The following is an 18863-nucleotide window of genomic DNA, read 5'->3' as shown; positions in this document are numbered from 1 at the left end:
TACTACTACTACTACTACACACCACCACCACCTACCATTACAGTGACAAAACGTATTCACACAATGGTCGTGCTACTACAACTTATAGCCCATATAGGGGGGCATGTTTTACAAAACAGCCCTTTGTTTCTATGGGATTTTAACCACAACTGTTCATGTTTATCTCCGACACATATTTTTAGGTCACCTGTCATGAAATGACACGGTGAGCTTATGTGATCGTGGATGTCCGGCGTCCGTTGTGCGTGCCTGCGTGTGTCCGTGCGTCGGTCCGTCAACAATTGACCAGTCGCCAAATTATCGATCGCTCCGCCCCAATAGTCAGTGGTCTAGTGATTAGAAAACTCCGACAAGCAGATCGCAATTATAGCGGATTACGTGAGGGAAATTCTATATTTGTAATGATGTATTATGCTTTTTTCTATAATATAAATTATTAAAGCCGCACACTAAACTAAACTGCTTGTGTAAAACGTTAATACAATCATAAAAACTTTAGAGAGAAATGGCGTAAATATATAAATGAGTTAACGGCAGACTGACTATCAGAAACGTTTCTTATACATATTATAAAGTGAGTGATGAAAAATCCGTTGTAAAAATGAGCATTTATTTCATATTCATTTTGAACTTGTATTCAACCGTCTGACAGTGAACCCGGTGGCTATTCATATATAATTTTGAAAATATTTTTATTAAATGCAAATGACATATCCATATCATGATGGGTTTTTGCTTATTAAAAATGTTTAGATCTTTGTTTTATTGTGTTATTTAAAAAGACACTGATTTTTTTTATGTAGATATAAATTAAATTTTGATTGTAACCATAATTAATACAGGCCTAATTTCGTGGTTTCATTAACAGATAGTCTAATATGCATTTTATTTCATTATTTTAATGCGAACCTGTTACATTTCACTATCAAAAAATGAAGTGTTGGTATTACGTTGCTGTTCACGAACATTCGAATTTAATACATTTAGCATATTATGCATTGCTTATTTATAACAAGATGGCCCTTATATGTAATTGCAATTTTCACATTTCTCCCCGTATCAATATATGTTGTATAAGAAATTTGTTGTTGTATTATAAGCCGTACATTTTACACTTGAAGTCGCTTTAAGCTGGCTTAGCCGCGTTGAAATCACCTTTTTGTTGTATTTACTTTAGTTTAAACAATATTTAAGTAAACAATTTATAATGATTCCCTTGTTTATGCTCCACAGAAAATAAATATATAATTGGAAATCATTTAAGTAATTAAATAGTTTCTTTTCTTGTGTACAGTACCTAACAATGCCTCAATGTTCCTCATTCTGAGATCCACGCAACATACTGTTATTTATTAATCATCGACAATTACGCTGAGATTAATAAGCATGTGTGGCAATTATTATGTTGCCCAAAACTGCTTAATAATATTGTGCATCAAACGGTATAACACGTTTTATAGAACACACACCTGGTGTGGTTAAACTATTTATTGTGTTTGTTTTTTCTCATTACTCGTTTATATGTTCAAGAAATAAAGATAAAATAATAACCTTTTATAAAGTATGTATAGCACCTACAATTTTGAATAATGATCGAACAGTAATGATCATGTATTTGATATAAAATCTGTGTAAACTCTTAAAAATTACGTCCATTCCATATGTACAACACGCTTTGTTTGTCGGACAAAATGGCGGCCAGATAAGCGTTGCTGAGGGGTGTGTGAAAAATCGATACATGTATCTGATGGCTGATCGCAAAATGTGGGCGGAGTTGGCGACTGGTCAATTTGTTTGTGTAGACAGTAGAGGTCACAGTTTGCATCCAATCTTGATGAATTTGGTCAAAATGTTTATCTTGATGAAATCCGGTTTGGGATTGTATTTGGGTCATCTGGGGTCAAAAACAAGGTCACTAGGTCAAATAATAGAACAACCTTCTGTAGACAATAGAGGTCACAGTTTTCATCCAATCTTTATGAAATTTGGTCAGAATGTTTATCTTGATGAAATCTGGGTGGGATTTTATTTGGGTCATCTGGGGTCAAAAACTAGGTCACTAGGTCAAATAATAGAAAAAACCTTGTGTAGACATTAGAGATCACAGTTTTCATCCAACCTTTATGAAATTTGGTCAGAATTCTTGATGAAATCTGGGTGGGATTGTATTTGGGTCATCTGGGGTAAAAATCTAGGTCAAATAAATAGAAAAACCTTGTGTTGACAATAGAGGTCACAGTTTTCATCCATATTTATGAACTGTGGTCAGAATGTTTATCTTGATGAAATCTGGATTGGGATTGTATTTGGGTCATCTAGAGTCAGGAACTAGGTCACTAGGTCAAATCATAGATAAACATTGTGTAGACAATAGAGGTCATAGTTTTCATCTGATCTTAATGAGTCAGGTGAGCGATTCAGGGCCATCATGGCCCTCTTGTTTTTAACCAGGTTTTCCGAAGGAAAAAACTGGTTATTAGATTGGCGAATGCGGGCGGGCTGGCTGGCTGGCTGGCTGGCTGGCGGGCGGGCGGAACAAGCTTGTCGGGCCATAACTATGTCGTTCATTGTCAGATTTTAAAATCATTTGGCACATTTGTTCACCATCATTTGACGGTGTGTCGCGCGAAATAATTACGTCGATATCTCCAAGGTCAAGGTCACACTTTGAGTTCAAAGGTCAAAAATGGCCATAAATGAGCTTGTCCTGGCCATAACTATGTCATTCATTGTGAGATTTCAAAATCATTTGGCACATTTGTTCACCATCATGGGACGGTGTGTCGCACGAAAGAATCACGTCAATATCTCCAATGTCAAGGTCGCCACGACTAAAAATAGATTTTTATCAAAACAAACTTACAAAGGGGGTTAATTTTGTTTGTTCATTTCAAAAGTTCAGTTTGAGTTTTCTCCCTTTATCAGATTTTTTTTTTCACAATGAAAACCTGGTTTTGTGACAATTTTTTCCCTTGTTGTATGTATAATAAAATTAAGTCATTCAAGAAAGAAAGAGTTTGCATTCAGCAATGTTTTTCCTTGTTATTTATTCTTTTTTTTACAAGTTTTAAGACCATACTTATTTCTCCTGCAGGAGCATAGTACCCTTCTTGAAGAAGTATGGAATAGACCCTGCCACTGGGGAGAAATTGAATGCCAAAGAACTGACCAGGCTCAATTTTCATAAAAATGCTGATGGTGGGTATTCTAATGACATATATATTGGTTGTTATATACATTGTACCAGTAATACAATGTATGTGTTAGATTGTTTGTAGTTAATTAATCAGTATTAAATATTTGTTATGATGGAAATATTGCAAGGAACCTACAGTTTGGCACATGTGGCTTTGAAGCCTTTAGTGAACTGCATTTAAATAAAAAAGATATCGAATTTTATAATGAAACAATATACATGTATTAGCAAATGGTTATTTATCTTGAGTCTTAATTGGCTGCTTAAGTAATTGGGACAATTCTCGGATAAAAAAAACATTAATGAAAAGAATTCTTAAAAGAGAGTGATTACTGTTTGGTTATATAATACAGATTAGACACCAGACTTTACCTGGTTTTTTATTCAGGGAGTACCATTGCCCCTGTGACATTTAAAGTTTTCAACGAGAACACTCATATTGTGGCTGTTAAACCAACTGGCAATGTATTTGCATATGAGGTAAGTTATCGAGTGACAGGTACATTAAACAGTGCCCGTTTATAACAATTTTGGTGTAGAAGCACAAGCATCAGATGAAGTTGTGACTCTGAAAAATAAGAGTGTAATCTATAAACTTTGATACTCAGGATAATCCATTTGAATGTTTAGTAGATGTATAAAGTCCTTGAAAACAATGTACACGATTCTCAACCCCCTAAAGTGAAGTAAAGTGAATTGCTCCAGACTATTGAGAAACTTGGCGTCCTGGGGCTGGAGAGTTTCCTTAATGGCTTACTTTAACATAAACCATGTAATGTCCAATCTTCATAACACTTGCTCAGGATATGCAGATATGTTGGAAGAGTACAAAATAAGTTCCGGGCCATTCAAAAACATGTCTGCAGGGCGGGCAGGGCAGTTTTCTTAACTTCGCTGTAGTTTAAATTGATGAAAATTCTAGAAGTAACATTTTTTGTCAAATATCATGAAACTTTCTCGAAACATTTGTTTTATTTATATCTCAGCTAAGAAAAAAAAAATGTTCCAAAAAGCAGTGTTTTTCCTTCCCACTTTTGCATTGGTGCTGGTACCGGTCAGATTAGGAAAATTAGCGGCATTTTCATCCAAATTGGGAAAACTGCGAAATCCTGTTTCTAGTAACCCTAAAAAAAGAGTATTTATTAAACATTAAGACTCTTTTGACTGGACCTGTGCTTGAGAGCCAGGTTTGAGTCAGAGACTACCGTCGATAAATGTTGCTATTATTAACATCTGATAACTATTGACTGGTTTCAATATTTGATACATAATCTCCAATTTTAAGTCGAATTTTATAAATGCGTTGACTGATAATCAGGATGGGTAGTTTGGTTGGCTGTTTTTATTTTACACCAAAATATGTTACATACTAGGTAACGAGTAGTGTTAGAGTATGGCTCGACGGCACTAAAGATGCCAAAGATTGTGAATCAGTGTCACTATCAATGGATATGTTCAGTGGTTTTTATTGCTGTTTGTTGGCATTGCTTTACCTACCACACTGCTCAGTGCTGTACACGGTTTAGTCCTCCAGGAAAAATCTTTGCCAGTTACTTAGGATACTGGTGTAATTCTCATGGAAATTTTGCATTTCTTGCTAAAGATGGTTTAAAACGTTGATTTCATTTCACCACGTTAAGCTTTTTATGCCCACAAGGGCATATAGTGATCAGGACTGTTCCGTTCCGTCTTTCTGTTAGACTTTGCGTTTAGGTTTCGAAAAAATGCTCATTAACTTCTATGTCGCTTCAGATATCAATTTCATATTTGGCATGCATGTGTATATGGACAAGGCCTTTCCATACGCACACAAATTTTGACCCCCTGTGACCTTGACCTTGAACTTAGGGTCCGCGTTTAGGTTTCAAAGTCTGCGTTTAGGTTTGGAAAAAAGCTCATAACTTCTATGTCCCTTGAGATATAACCTCATATTTGGTAGGCATGTGTTATGGACAAGGCCTTTCCATACTCACAAAAATGTTGAATCCTGTGACCTTGACCTTGAACTTAGGGTCTGCGTTTAGGTTTGAAAATCTGTGTTTAGGTTTCGAAAATGCTCATAACTCTATGTCCCTTGAGATATAACCTTCATATGTGGTATGCATGTGTATATGGACAAGGCCTTTCCATACGTACAACAATTTTGACCATTGTGACCTTAACCCTCGGGCCTATGTTTAGGTTTTGAAATCTGCTTTTATGTAGTGACAAAGTTACACTTGGGGGTCATCCGTGTGGTGTGGACACATTTCTTGTTAACAAATTATTATTTAATTAAAACCCTAAAATGATTAATGTTTTGATGCATTCTCAAATTACCATTATTAAATTTAGTTATACGAAACACACATTTTAATTTTAACGTGATGCTATCAAATTCTAGCTTCAAATAAACAGTGTACATGCTGTTTTTTGTTTATCCTTTGTTCCTTATAAAAAGTGGTCACAAACAGGCTTCCTGAAAAGTCCCAAAAAGTGCCTGTCAACCGGACAGGCTGATGGAAAAGTTAGCCTGTCCGGACAAAAATTCACCTGACCGAACAGCGTTAGTTTATGACTGAAGAATAAGGTAAAGTTTAACCCTTTGCATGCTAGGAAATTTGTCGTCTGCTAAAATGTTGTCTGCTAAATTTCTAAAATTAGCATTTTCTTCGATTTTTTTTCAAAGAATACTATCAGAATAGCAAACAGTTTGGATCCAGATGAGACGCCACGTTCTGTGGCGTCTCATCTGGATCCAAACTGTTTGCAAAGGCCTTCACAACTCGGTTTCCCGCACTGTAAGGGTTTAACTCATATTTATTTCAATGTGCAGCCTGTGTATAAGTACACTTGATAAAGTAAAACAAAACTTGCGTGTTCTAGCGTCTGCTTGAAGACACCTCAGGGTGACATGAATGGGTTTTTAGTCACCCCTGGGTTACTTGTGGGCCATTTCAGGTCGGCAATTACCCAATGAACTTTATTACTTAAAGACATAAAGGCTTGAAATTCACGAAAAGAGTGATTCTAATATGATGTTTTCATTCATTTGGAAAGTTTTAGACTTTTCGGTATTTAGTCATATTTTCTTTCGCCTGTCACAAGGACCGGCGATATTAGTAACTTCGCCGGACCGTAAAGAATTTTGCCGGACAAGACCGGTGGTTCGGTCTTTTCAGGAAGCCTGAACAAATAATGACCCTTATGTTAAACGTCACGTAACCGCATGGAAAGCGTGGGTGTTTTGATTTTTATATTGAACTTAAGTTGTGTAAACTTTAAAAGATTATTGAAAGCTTTTAATTGCAGTAAAAATGTTGTTTGTTAAGTAAATTATATCGTGAATGATATCAAATAGACGTTTCATACAAAATAATTTCAGATCAATCATGCTATAACTTTATCATAAAGATTGTTTTAGACGATTCTTTACTGAAGCCCTAATTGTACTGTATACACTACTGATTACACAGAAAATGCTGACAAAACTGGATTAAGTGTGGGGATGTTGTGAAAACATTAAGTGTGGGGATGTTGTGAAAACATTAAGTGTGGGGATGTTGTGAAAACATACTTAGCAGACATACTGACCTAGACTGAGATGATTCAACCAAAGGAGATTTAACATGTCATATCGTCGCTGTCACTCTCAAACCTCGTACCTACAAAATGCCAACTTTTCAGGAGAGAGAAAAAAACGTCACATTGTTTATAATGATGTTTAAGGTGAAGTTCTGTAAAAATACCAAACAAATACCAAACAAATGAAGCTGCAAAATACAGTATAGGCCGTAGACCGCGTAAGTCATACTGATAAGTCCTACTGATGTTCAGAAATGGTAGCTACAATATTCGTCACCACAGTTTTGTCATTTTAATGAGGTACGACAATTCATCCTGATAGGAGACCTCGTAGCTGCAAATATAAAAACGTTTTTGTCAAATTTGTCCTAACAAAATGACATAACTATAGGTGAAATGACGTAGCAATAATCGCTACGACTTTTTGCCCAACAAAAAAGTCAACAATCAAGCTACAACATTTTGTCATGTGACTTTTTCAAGGGCTCTGATTGGCGTAGAGCTACAAGATATAGCCCAAAAAATGCGCCAAACTTCATATATTCCGAAAAGACAGAAAAAAAGGAAATTTTTGAGCTACAAGGTTTGAGAAGGACAGCGACGATATGCATATACAACACTCTGTCATTTTTTTTATGCAAATTTTGAATGGGGAATTATATATTTTGAAATTGGGAAGAATGGTCTCATTGGAAATTGTGTAATTTTACTGTACAAACTTTATGTAGAGGAAAAATGCTGAGAAACTGCTTAGCACAGTTCAGTTCCAGCAGGTCTCAGGTTAGTGACCTTGGGCATTTAGGTCCCATGCTGAGGGATTTATACACTGATATTTATACAGTGATATTTATTCAATGATAATGATGATTTCAATTCAGGCTGTGGAGAGGCTGAACATGAAGGCCAACTTCTGGAAGGATCTGATCTCGGACGAGCCGTTCACCAGGAAAGATCTCATTACAGTTCAGGTAATGTAAACAAATAAGGGACATAATTATGTAGAACATGTGATTATTTTAACTTAAATTCAGCCCTTAAGCCACTAAAACATTAGTGGGGAAGATCATCCCAAGTCTTAGATTTTCTTTAGAAAATTGCAACTTAAAAAAACACCATTCTTTTAATTTAAGCTATAATATGGATGTTTTTGTAGAAAAAATTTTAATAACAGAAAATTGCCTTACAAAATCTGCAAATTTGTAGCCATTGGCAAAGAGCAGTATAAATCCTAATCGGTGCTTCTTTTTTATTAGTGCATTTTTATCTAAGCAACATTTTGACTGCAGTTGCCCATATTTAACCAGGTTTTCCGAAGGAAAAAAACTGGTTATTAGATTGGCGAATGCGGGCGGGCTGGCTGGCTGGCGGGCTGGCTGGCGGGCTGGCGGAATAAGCTTGTCCGGGCCATAACTATGTCGTTCATTGTCAGATTTTAAAATCATTTGGCACATTTGTTCACCATCATTGGACGGTGTGTCGCGCGAAATAATTACGTCGATATCTCCAAGGTCAAGGTCACACTTTGAGTTCAAAGGTCAAAAATGGCCATAAATGAGCTTGTCCGAGCCATAACTATGTCGTTCATCGTCAGATTTTAAAATCATTTGGCACATTTGTTCACCATCATTGGACGGTGTGTCGCGCGAAATAATTACGTCGATATCTCCAAGGTCAAGGTCACACTTTGAGTTCAAAGGTCAAAAATGGCCATAAATGAGCTTGTCCTGGCCATAACTATGTCATTCATTGTGAGATTTTAAAATCATTTGGCACATTTGTTCACCATCATGGGACGGTGTGTCCCACGAAAGATTCACGTCAATATCTCCAATGTCAAGGTCGCCACGACTAAAAATAGATTTAAAAAAAAAAAAAAAACTTACAAAGGGGGGTTAATTTTTTTTGGTCATTTCAAAAGTTCAGTTTGAGTTTTCTCCCTTTATCAGATTTTTTTTTTTCACAATGAAAACCTGGTTTTGTGACAATTTTGTCCCTTGTTTTTTCTTGCACTATGACATACTTATTAATGGGTTATGTGGTCAAAATGTAATTTTTGTTACCACACTCTTTGCATTTGTATTTAGCTGGTGAACAGATGTTTTGTTGCAAACCATACATACATTGTTAAATAATGTACATTTACTGCCATATAAACTACGCGACCCGTGAGTTTTGTCGCGATTGTCGCATCACTGCGATCGATGCGACGTTACTAATCACGGTGATTCCGAGCAACAAGAAAATTTGGGTGATGTCTCGGCGATTCCATGGTGACTGTCACGCGATGTATCTGGCTGTAAGGCAATCAGTGCGAATCACCGTGAACCGCCATGATTCACCTTTTTTCGAAAAGAAGTCGGCAACATGGGAATCTGAAATATGCATTCCACAAACTAGGATACATTGTAAATAACCGAAATAATGAATATTTGGCCCATTGGGAATTTTCAAAATATGACTCCGCAAACTGGAAATCTGAAATTCGGCAATCCGGTACAAAGCTGGCGATGATCATAGCTTTACTGCTTGATCCGTCTGTTTAACCATTTTTAAGCGCTAAGAGGTTAAACCACCTTCGACAGCTAATTGGTGTTGATCTGTTGTGTAATGTCAATAAAGGTGTGAAAAACTCGTGAGTCAGTGTTTATTACATGTATTCCCTATCAGAGCAGTACATGTAAGAAAAATAAATTAAATAATCAAGACGATTTATTTACATTCAAACGCAGTTTAACTGTTACAAATATTTACTTTTATTTTTACCCGTAAGCAGTAAGTCCCCAGGAAGCACGTTTTTTGCATGCTTCATATGACGCAATAAAACTTTTTTTTGTACATGATCGTATTGCATTCAATCTAAATTTACATTCGCTCATCCTTTTGAAATCTGTGTCCCTTAATGGACTGTACTCTTTACACTTCTGAAAAATGGCATAGGCATATGTTGTGTTTATGAAATTCCTTAACACATTTGTCCTCATAAATTTTTTAGTTTTTGGTAAGTGATGTTGTAATTTTGTTGGAGTATCGGATAATTGTTCTTATTAGAAAAGGGGTATGTATACAGTTATCGATACGATTGGATTTATATGCATGAATTGACAACACACCCAATGTCAACGATATCCATTGCGATCACAGCGAATCGCGGTGAATCTCTGCGAATCACCACAAATTTGCAGAGAATCACTGCGAAGATTATCTTGCTCTCGTGCGATGGCGGAGTGATGAATCATGTGAAATCTCGATGATTTTCCATTCAAAAATCAAGCTGTTCACCATGACTCTGCGAATTAGGCAAAAATCATGGGTTGCGTAGTGTACAGAACATTTTACCTGTTGACATATTAACAAATTTGCCATGACCGAGTTCACAATTTTAGTGGTTATAAGTCATGCACAAATGTTTATGCCCCCCAGATCGAATGATCAGGGGTATATTGTTTTTGGTCTGTCTGTCTGTCTGTCTGTCTGTCGGTCCATCCATCCCAAAACTTAAACCTTGGTCATATTTTATGCAATATTGAAGATAGCAACTTCATATTTGGCATGCATATGTATCTCATGGAGCTGCACATTTTGAGTGGTGAAAGGTCAAGGGTATCCTTCAAGGTCAAAGGTCAAATATATGGAGGGGGGCATTGTGTTTTTACAAACACAGCTCTTGGTAGAAATCTTATTATGCTCCCCCAAATTTTTTTTGGGGGGGAGCATATAGTTGCCGCTTCGTCTGTCCGTCCGTGTGTGTCTGTCCGTCCATGCACAATTTTTGTCGGGGCTATTTCTCGGCAATTAATGACCGGAATTCAATGAAATTTTATGGGAAGCTTCACTATCAAGAGAAGATGTGCATATTATCAGCAGGTTCTGGTCGGATGATTTTTTACAGAGTTATTGCCCTTTGAAATTTTCCATTAACTGTACATATAGTGCAATTCTTGTACGGGATATTTCTCAGCAACTAATGACTGGAATTCAATGAAACTTTATGGGAAGCTTCACTACCAAGAAGAGATGTGCATATTATCAGGGGGGTCTGGTCGGATGATTTTTATCCCCCGCCAGAGGCGGAGGGATATTGTTTTGTTATTATCCCCCGCCAGAGGTGGAGGGATATTGTTTAGGCGTTGTCCGTCCGTCCGTCCGTCCGGCACTTTTGTGTCTGGAGCCATATCTTGGAAGTGCTTTGGCGGATTTCATTGAAACTTCGTATGAGTATATGCATAAGAGGATGATGCATTCCAAATGGCATTTTACACCATCTGTTAAAAACAGAGTTATGGCCCTTTTGTATCTTGAAAAAATGCTTTTTACTATAGGCACTTTTGTGTCCGGAGCCATATCTTAAAGGGTTTGGGGGATTTCATTGAAACTTGGTATGAGTTTATATATGCATAAGAGGATGATGCATGCCAAATGGCATTGTACACCATCTGTTAAAAACAGAGTTATGGCCCTTTGTATCTTGAAAAAATGCTTTTACTATAGGCACTTTTGTTTCTGGAGCCATAGCTTGGAAGTGCTTTGGCGGATTTCATTGAAACTTTGTACCATCTGTTAAAAGCAGAGTTATGGCCCTTTGTATCTTGAAAAAATGCTTTTTACTATAGGCACTTTTGTGTCCGGAGCCATATCTTGGAAGTGCTTTGGCAGATTTCATTGAAACTTGATAGGAGTATATATCCCCCGACAGAGGCGGAGGGATATTGTTTTGGCGCTGTCCGTCCGTCTGTCCGTCTCTGTCACTTTGTGTCCGGAGCCATATCTTGGAAGTGCTTTTGCGGATTTCATTGAAACTTGGTATGAGTATATATATTGATAATAGGATGATGCACGCCAAATGGCATTGTACACCATCTGATAATAACAGAGTTATGGCCCTTTGTATCTTTAAAAAAAATGCTTTTTTAGTGTCAAATATAACACTTTTGTGTCCAGAAGTATATAGGCGGGGGATATCAATTCAAAGGAATTTGCTTGTTCACAGAGTTATGGCCCTTTGAAATTTTCTATAAAAAATTCTTGTCCCCCCAACTACTGTGCCCTCAAGACGTTTCCTTTTATCTGAATTTATAGTGCAATATTGTGACAAAAAAACAACTTTGGGGAGCATCACCCTTAAACAACGGTTTCTTGTTTGTTATTGCCTTGAATTTTTTTATTGAATGGATTGGGGGGTATATTCTTTTTGGCCTGTCTGTCATTGTATCTGTCTGTCATTGTATCTGTCTGTCTGTCTGTCCGTCTGTCTCATGGAGCTGCACATTTTGAGTGGTGAAAGGTCAAGGTCATCCTCCAAGGTCAAAGGTTAAAAAATCAAAGCAGCGAATTAGGGGGCATTGTGTTTCTGACAAACACATCTCTTGTTTATTAATATGACTAAAGGAATTTATGTGAAAACAATTGGTTTAATTACAGTGTTAATGATCACATCTGAAGTTTGTCGAGTTTATTTGCTAGGTATCTAATTATCATGAATTAACTTATAGCATTCATGGAACAATTTTATATTAAAAAGATACATGTACATGATGAAAATTTCAGAGAGTAGAATTCCTAAGTTATTATGCGAAGACAAATTTTGTTAACTTAAACATTGATGCAATGATTTTAAAATGTTTGTGAAACAATTATGATGGTTGCTGTTTACAGGACCCTTCCAATCTGGACAAATTCAACATTCAGAAGTTCTACCATGTACAGAAGAATCTCAAGGTCACAGAGGATGGTATGTAAATAAAAAATGATGTGACAAATAGCCAGTTCTTAATGATCAGTTGCTCTGCTCACTTATTTTCCTACATTTAAGGCCTATGTCAATAGTATGACAGTTTGTATCTAAATCAGTTTGTTTGATTGACAGATGTTTTGTAGATAATTGGTAAGTATAAAGTATAGAAGTATATTATGTCTTAATAAAAAGAATTGAATAGCAATTTTAATGTCATAAATACTGACCTGCTACCTCTAGCTTTCTCCTTTCCAAGTGGAATTAACTCATCCAGAATTTTAACTGGGAATCTGCCACCTCAATACCGCAATACAGGCCAGGTTAAACATAGTGCAATGCAACCTAGGCAAAAATAGGTCATCAACCCTCAATATTCTTTCCGGATCGACCAGGTGTATACGTGTCTTTTACGGCTCTGAATCGAAAATTGTTTTTAGATTTATTTCACTTGGTTGATTGGGTTTTTTATCCCCCGCCAGAGGCGGAGGGATATTGTTTTGGCGTTGTCCGTCCGTCCGTCCGGCTGTCCGTCCATCCGTCCGTCCGGCACTTTTGTGTCCGGAGCCATATCTTGGAAGTTTTTTGGTGGATTTCATTTAAACTTGGTATGTGTATATATATGCATAAGAGGATGATGCACGCCAAATGGCATTGTACACCATCTGTTAAAAACAGACTTATGGCCCTTTGTATCTTGAAAAAATGCTTTTTAGTGTCCCGAGCCATATCTTGGAAGTTCTTTGGCGGATTTCATTGAAACTTGGAATGAGTATATATATGCATAAGAGGATGATGCACGCCAAATGGCATTGTACACCATCTGTTAAAACAGACTTATGGCCCTTTGTATCTTGAAAAAATGCTTTTTACTATAGGCACTTTTGTGTCCGGAGCCATCACCTAAATAAATTGTGAAGGCTTAAGAACCTTCCTTTGTCTTAGTTTTGTGTTATTGTCCTCTGTCCGTCCATCTATCGTTATGTTCATCCGTCCAATTTGCACCCATCCTCAAACAAAGCATATGTTGCGGGGGATACCTTGGGCCTTTCAGGTCCTCTTGTTAATAGATAATTTGTGTTATTTATATTTTTATTTCTCATTGGGATTGATTTATGTGGATTTAATGGATTTTTGTTTCATCTGCAAAGGTAAGCCATGCTTGCTTTTATTGAACAATAGTTCATTTCTACCATGCTGGGTGTTTTCAGGCGCGAACGAGCTCCTGCAAAACGTGTTATTCTAATACATTGCGAGAACGTGCAAAGCATGTTCTTCTAATGTGTTACGAGATCATGCAAAGCGTGTTCTTCTATTGACAGATTGTTTATCATTTGCCATTGTGTGCAATAATGATTTTAATGTTCCGTATGACAATCTAATTGATCGTCATTTTATTTTTCATCTGTTTTGAATTAATCTTTTGTTTAATTTATGATCTACGGCGGTATTATTATAATTTTCATTATGGTCAAATAATGATTTTATGTGCCGTATGATAATCTGGTCTGTGACCAGTTTATAGTTGAATATGTTTTGCTCTTGTTTTTCATATAATCGACAACATGATGGTCGCAGAAACAAGAGTGGATAAATACCGGGTGACTTTGCAGACCATGGATGACAAGTTGCAGCATCAGTCACCGGGTATCGGGCAAGATGGCGACTGTACTATGCTAAGTCTCTTAGACAGTCGGTCAACATCAGACCATATGGTGACACCCGTCAGCCGGTCATTGCCCAATGGCATTGGTCAAGGACATCGACCAATGCCGGACCATTTTGCATCCGCCATACGGTCATTATCCGGTGACAACACTGGTCATGATATGACCGGTACGTCACTGGGGACGTTGATCACGGACCTTTGGCTCTGCATTGATCGACGTCTGACCGGTCAGGTCTGGTCACTGGTCCGGTCAACGTTCATCTCCGGTCCGGTCACTGGTGCGGTCCGGTCACTGTTCATCACCGGTCCGGTCACCGTTCATCACCGGTCTGGTCACCGTTCATCAACGGTCCGGTCACCGGTCATCACTTGTCACCATGGACCAGTCCGGTCCGGTCACCGGTCAGAATTTTTTTTTTTTTTTTTTTTTTTATTTCATCCGACTCGGCATTCATCGCTTATTTTATGAATACTTTTGCAATATTGAAGATAGCAACTTGATATTTGGCATGCATGTGCATCTCATGGAGCTGCACAATTTGAGTGGTGAAAGGTCAAGGTCATCTTTCAAGGTCAGAGGTCAAATATATGTGGCCCAAATCGCTTATTTTATGAATACTTTTGCAATATTGAAGATAGCAACTTGATATTTGGCATGCTTGTGTATCTCATGGAGCTGCACATTTTGAGTGGTGAATGGTCAAGGTCATCCTTCACAAGGTCAAGGTCATCCTACAAGGTCAAACATCATATAGGGGGACATTGTGTTTCACAAACACATCTTGTTTCTGGTTTACATTATCAGATGACTTCGTGGATGGTCATTCTTCTGCACCAGATATTTCCATACTGACGCAGTTATATTATACCAGTCCGGTCCGATCGTCGGACAACGGTCACCATTCACCGGTCATATCACTGGTCACCGGTCAGAATAAGTAGTCGTTCATCATTATCGGATTATTTTTCCTCCTCTTCTTCGTTATCATCATCAGACTATTCTTCCTCATCTTCTTCGTCATCAAATGAATCTTCGTCGTCTGCTTTAATGATGTCTCATCGCCATCGGATTGGATTGTTGGCACGCTCTTCTTTTCCAAGCAGTTCTTGACATTGATATCAGACCATATGGATTCCACCATTTTTCGGTCTTTAACTGGTAACGTCACCGGTCATATTATGACTGGTCTGTTCACCTGGCTACAGTTACAGGTCAATGACCGGTCCGGTTCGGTCATCAGTTACCAATCACCGGTATTCCACTGTGTTTTCATCGGTCAATTTTATAGTATCACGGGTATCGTCTACATTACCTACCGTATTTCTTAGATTGTAAGATGGATTGACTATAAGACGAGACCCCAACTTTAGGTCCCAGATTGGCTGTATTTTGCGCAGCCTCGCTAATAAGACGGGGCAATTTTTTAGGACAAAAATCGGTTAAAATTTCAATAGTCAAAATACCTGTAATGGTTTACACAATGCGTGTTTTACGGCCAAACATGTCACTATCAATCGATAATTTCAGGGGTTTATTGCAGTTTATGGCTTTGTTTTACCTACCACATTAATCGGACCGTACATTGTACTTCACCGCGATAAAATAATGGCAAGTGACTCAAGAGACTGATGATAGTCAGCGGGTGTTATCCTACTGCAAATTGTGCTTTTAATGCATAATATTATCAAAACATTTTTTTCGACACGTAAAGCGCTGTAACAAATTAATATTTAATTCATAACAAATATACCACAAGTATAAATGTTCCGTTAAATTCCCAAATGAGAATAATAATTTGTAATCCAAAACACGCTTCCGATTTTTTAATGTTTACACGACGTTTACAAATGCTTGCAATATAGTCATCATGTATATTTCCCGACAAAAGAGCGTGAAAATTATGCGGCAATGTACAAGGTCAAGGTATATATACGTATGTAAAGCGTGCGTGTATTGATTTTTATACAAACTGTGTAGCGCAGAGAACACTGAATTCTGATGATTTCGGTTAAATGTTTCTTTGGTATTTTTAACACAATTATATCGCAAACAATTTGATATTTCTTCTAAATTAATTTCAAATCAAACACGCTGTATCTTATCGTTACGGTCTTTTATTAATTATTGAAACAGTAATTGTACTGTTAATAGTGGGACAGTTGTGATTAAGTCGACGAAACCACACCTTCATCCAATAAAAAAATATACCATGTGAAGTTGAACAATAACGATTGGTTAAGGGCGTATCAAGCGATCGAGTAATTATTTTTCATTGGTCAGAAGTAGTTGGCAGCAGATCCGTTGTGCATATCATTATAAAATCGGATAAAAAACTGTATCCTTATCGTTACGGTCTATTAGTTGAGTAATTATTGACACAGTAATTGTACTGCATACTGATTCAAGAGAACGTCTGGACAGAAATGGAAGTAAGTGTTGGGCGTTATGAAAACACGCATAGCACGTCCACTGACCTATTGTGTAGACTGCTGTCTGCGGTGTTTAGACAAAAGGGATTAACATATGTGATTGCAACTCTGCCGATTTGGTCCATAATTACCGGTAATACATTGTTTTGAATGTCATTATTTTAATCAATGTATTCTTATTAATATAATGGAAAAATAATAAATGAACTTTTAATTTTTATTTGATAATAATTTCGCGAGTATTCCAAACAGACATATCATTTATAATATATAATAACATAAGGATATAAGCGGCAAATCATGTATCTAAACGAAAGTAGTTTCTTTTCGTCATCAGAAATACGGTTATCACTTCAAAAATATAAGTAAAAAAATCTAAGTTTTTTTTTAGGATGCTCTTATAAGACAACCCCCCAACTTTATGCCTTAAAAAATCGGGAAAAAACCCGTCTTACAATCGAAGAAATACGGTAGTTGTATACCCCTGGCTATGATTGTATTGAATACAATATTTTATGGATTCAACAATCTACATGACATTTTGTGTTTTTTAAATACTGATGTTTTACTGGCGACCGCTGATTACTAAATCATCTCCGCTGACTTGGTCTATGGTTGATTTTCCTGACCAGCTATCCATTCTGGTGCTGGTTATGAACTACTAATACTAGAAGATTATGAAATACCTATATCTGTTATTTCTTCTTCTATCTCAACCGGCTACATGCAGACTACTGGTCTTGCAGATAGATCGGCTGAAGCCGGCTTGGAGTCTAGCATTGAGGTCGAACATTACTATTTGACATCTATTAATTTATGTTCGAGACCCAAAGGATGAATTGTTTTAACCGCCTTTACCTTTTGGCTACAGACTTTGCAGTCAGTGTCACGGTATGGGACATATGTGATGCTAGCAGGATAAGCAAGACAACATTTCGTGTTGACTTCTGCTTTTCTATTGGTCCTACGACAGTGCATTTTTTCTAGTTACTGGAATCAACAAGAGTTCTGATACATAGGATTGCCCATCAGATTGACCGCATGGCGGCTACAGTCTTGTAGATGGCTTGGGAGCTATTGAACTCAGATCATAGAGGCTAAGGATCTGGAGGGACCTCATCTTCTCTCTCCATCTTCAAGATTCCCTGGTTGAAGACAATTTTATTAGAAGAACAATTTTTCCCTCTTAAAATTCTTCTTATATTACACTTCTGGCCATAACAGGCTGTCTTCCTATAGCTGGTCGTATCCCTTTCGATTTGAAGACTTCTAAGCATTCTATCAGCAAGGGTGGACCCCATAAGGTTGCTCCTAGGGTTTTCACATTTTTCTGCCACCTCACCTCCGATTCCGGAGGTACCACTTTCAATCATATTTCCGTACTTTGCAAATCGATGACTTCACGACCTTATTCTCCAGGATTTTAAAGGCGCCTTTTATTAGTTTAAGAAAGAGGCTATATACTGTAGATAGGTCATAAACTTATAAGTGTTAAACACTTCCTATTCTACCAATTTTCAAGTGTGTTGGGAGTGAGAAAGTTCGGCTTGCCGTGATTTCTTTGATCATTGACTAATAGTTCCAGCCACTGGTTGGTATTTACCGGTCCTGTCACCGGTCTTTCTGCTGAGAAGTCTTTTCTTACATCTGTTTCAGCTTTATTTTTAAGTTAATTGTATTAATCTCGGGATTATTCAATGATACAGAATTCCATCTTTTTATGTCCCCCACTATAGTAGTGGGGGACATATTGTTTTTGCCCTGTCTGTCTGTTGGTCTGTCTGTTGGTCTGTTTGCGCCAACTTTAACATTTTGCAATAACTTTTGCTATATTGAAGATAGCAACTTCATATTTGGCATGCATGTGTATCTCATGAAGCTGCACGTTTTGAGTGGTGAAAGGTCAAGGTCAAGGTCATCCTTCTAGGTCAGAGGTCAAATATATGTGGCCAAAATCGCTCATTTTATGAATACTTTTGCAATATTGAAGATAGCAACTTGATATTTGGCACGCATGTGTATCTCATGGAGCTGCACATTTTGAGTGGTGAAAGGTCAAGGTCAAGGTCATCCTTCAAGGTCAGAGGTAAATTATATGTGGCCAAAACGCTCATTTTATGAATCCTTTTGCAATATTGAAGATAGCAACTTGATATTTGGCATTCATGTGCATCTCATGGAGCTGCTCATTTTGAGTGGTGAAAGGTCAAGGTCATCCTTCAAGGTCAGAGGTCAAATATATGTGGCCCAAATCGCTTATTTTATTAATACTTTTG

At 37.3% G+C, this 18863-nt stretch overlaps 1 protein-coding gene across 1 annotated transcript in view; it reads left to right on the top strand.

The window, feature by feature from the left end:
* Positions 1 to 3094: 3094 nt before the first annotated feature.
* LOC127837255 (RING-type E3 ubiquitin-protein ligase PPIL2-like) overlaps positions 3095 to 18863 on the top strand; it is a gene marked incomplete at its 5' end in the record, with an annotated part of 68508 nt that continues 52739 nt past the window's right edge. The window contains 4 exon segments of the mRNA XM_052364180.1: positions 3095 to 3198; positions 3585 to 3676; positions 7639 to 7728; positions 12413 to 12488. Coding sequence (XP_052220140.1) covers positions 3095 to 3198; positions 3585 to 3676; positions 7639 to 7728; positions 12413 to 12488 — 362 coding nt within the window.

Source organism: Dreissena polymorpha, chromosome 1 (assembly GCF_020536995.1).
Source record: "Dreissena polymorpha isolate Duluth1 chromosome 1, UMN_Dpol_1.0, whole genome shotgun sequence".
NCBI classification, from domain to species: Eukaryota; Metazoa; Mollusca; class Bivalvia; order Myida; family Dreissenidae; genus Dreissena; species Dreissena polymorpha.
This window is presented reverse-complemented; position numbering and strand designations above follow the sequence as displayed.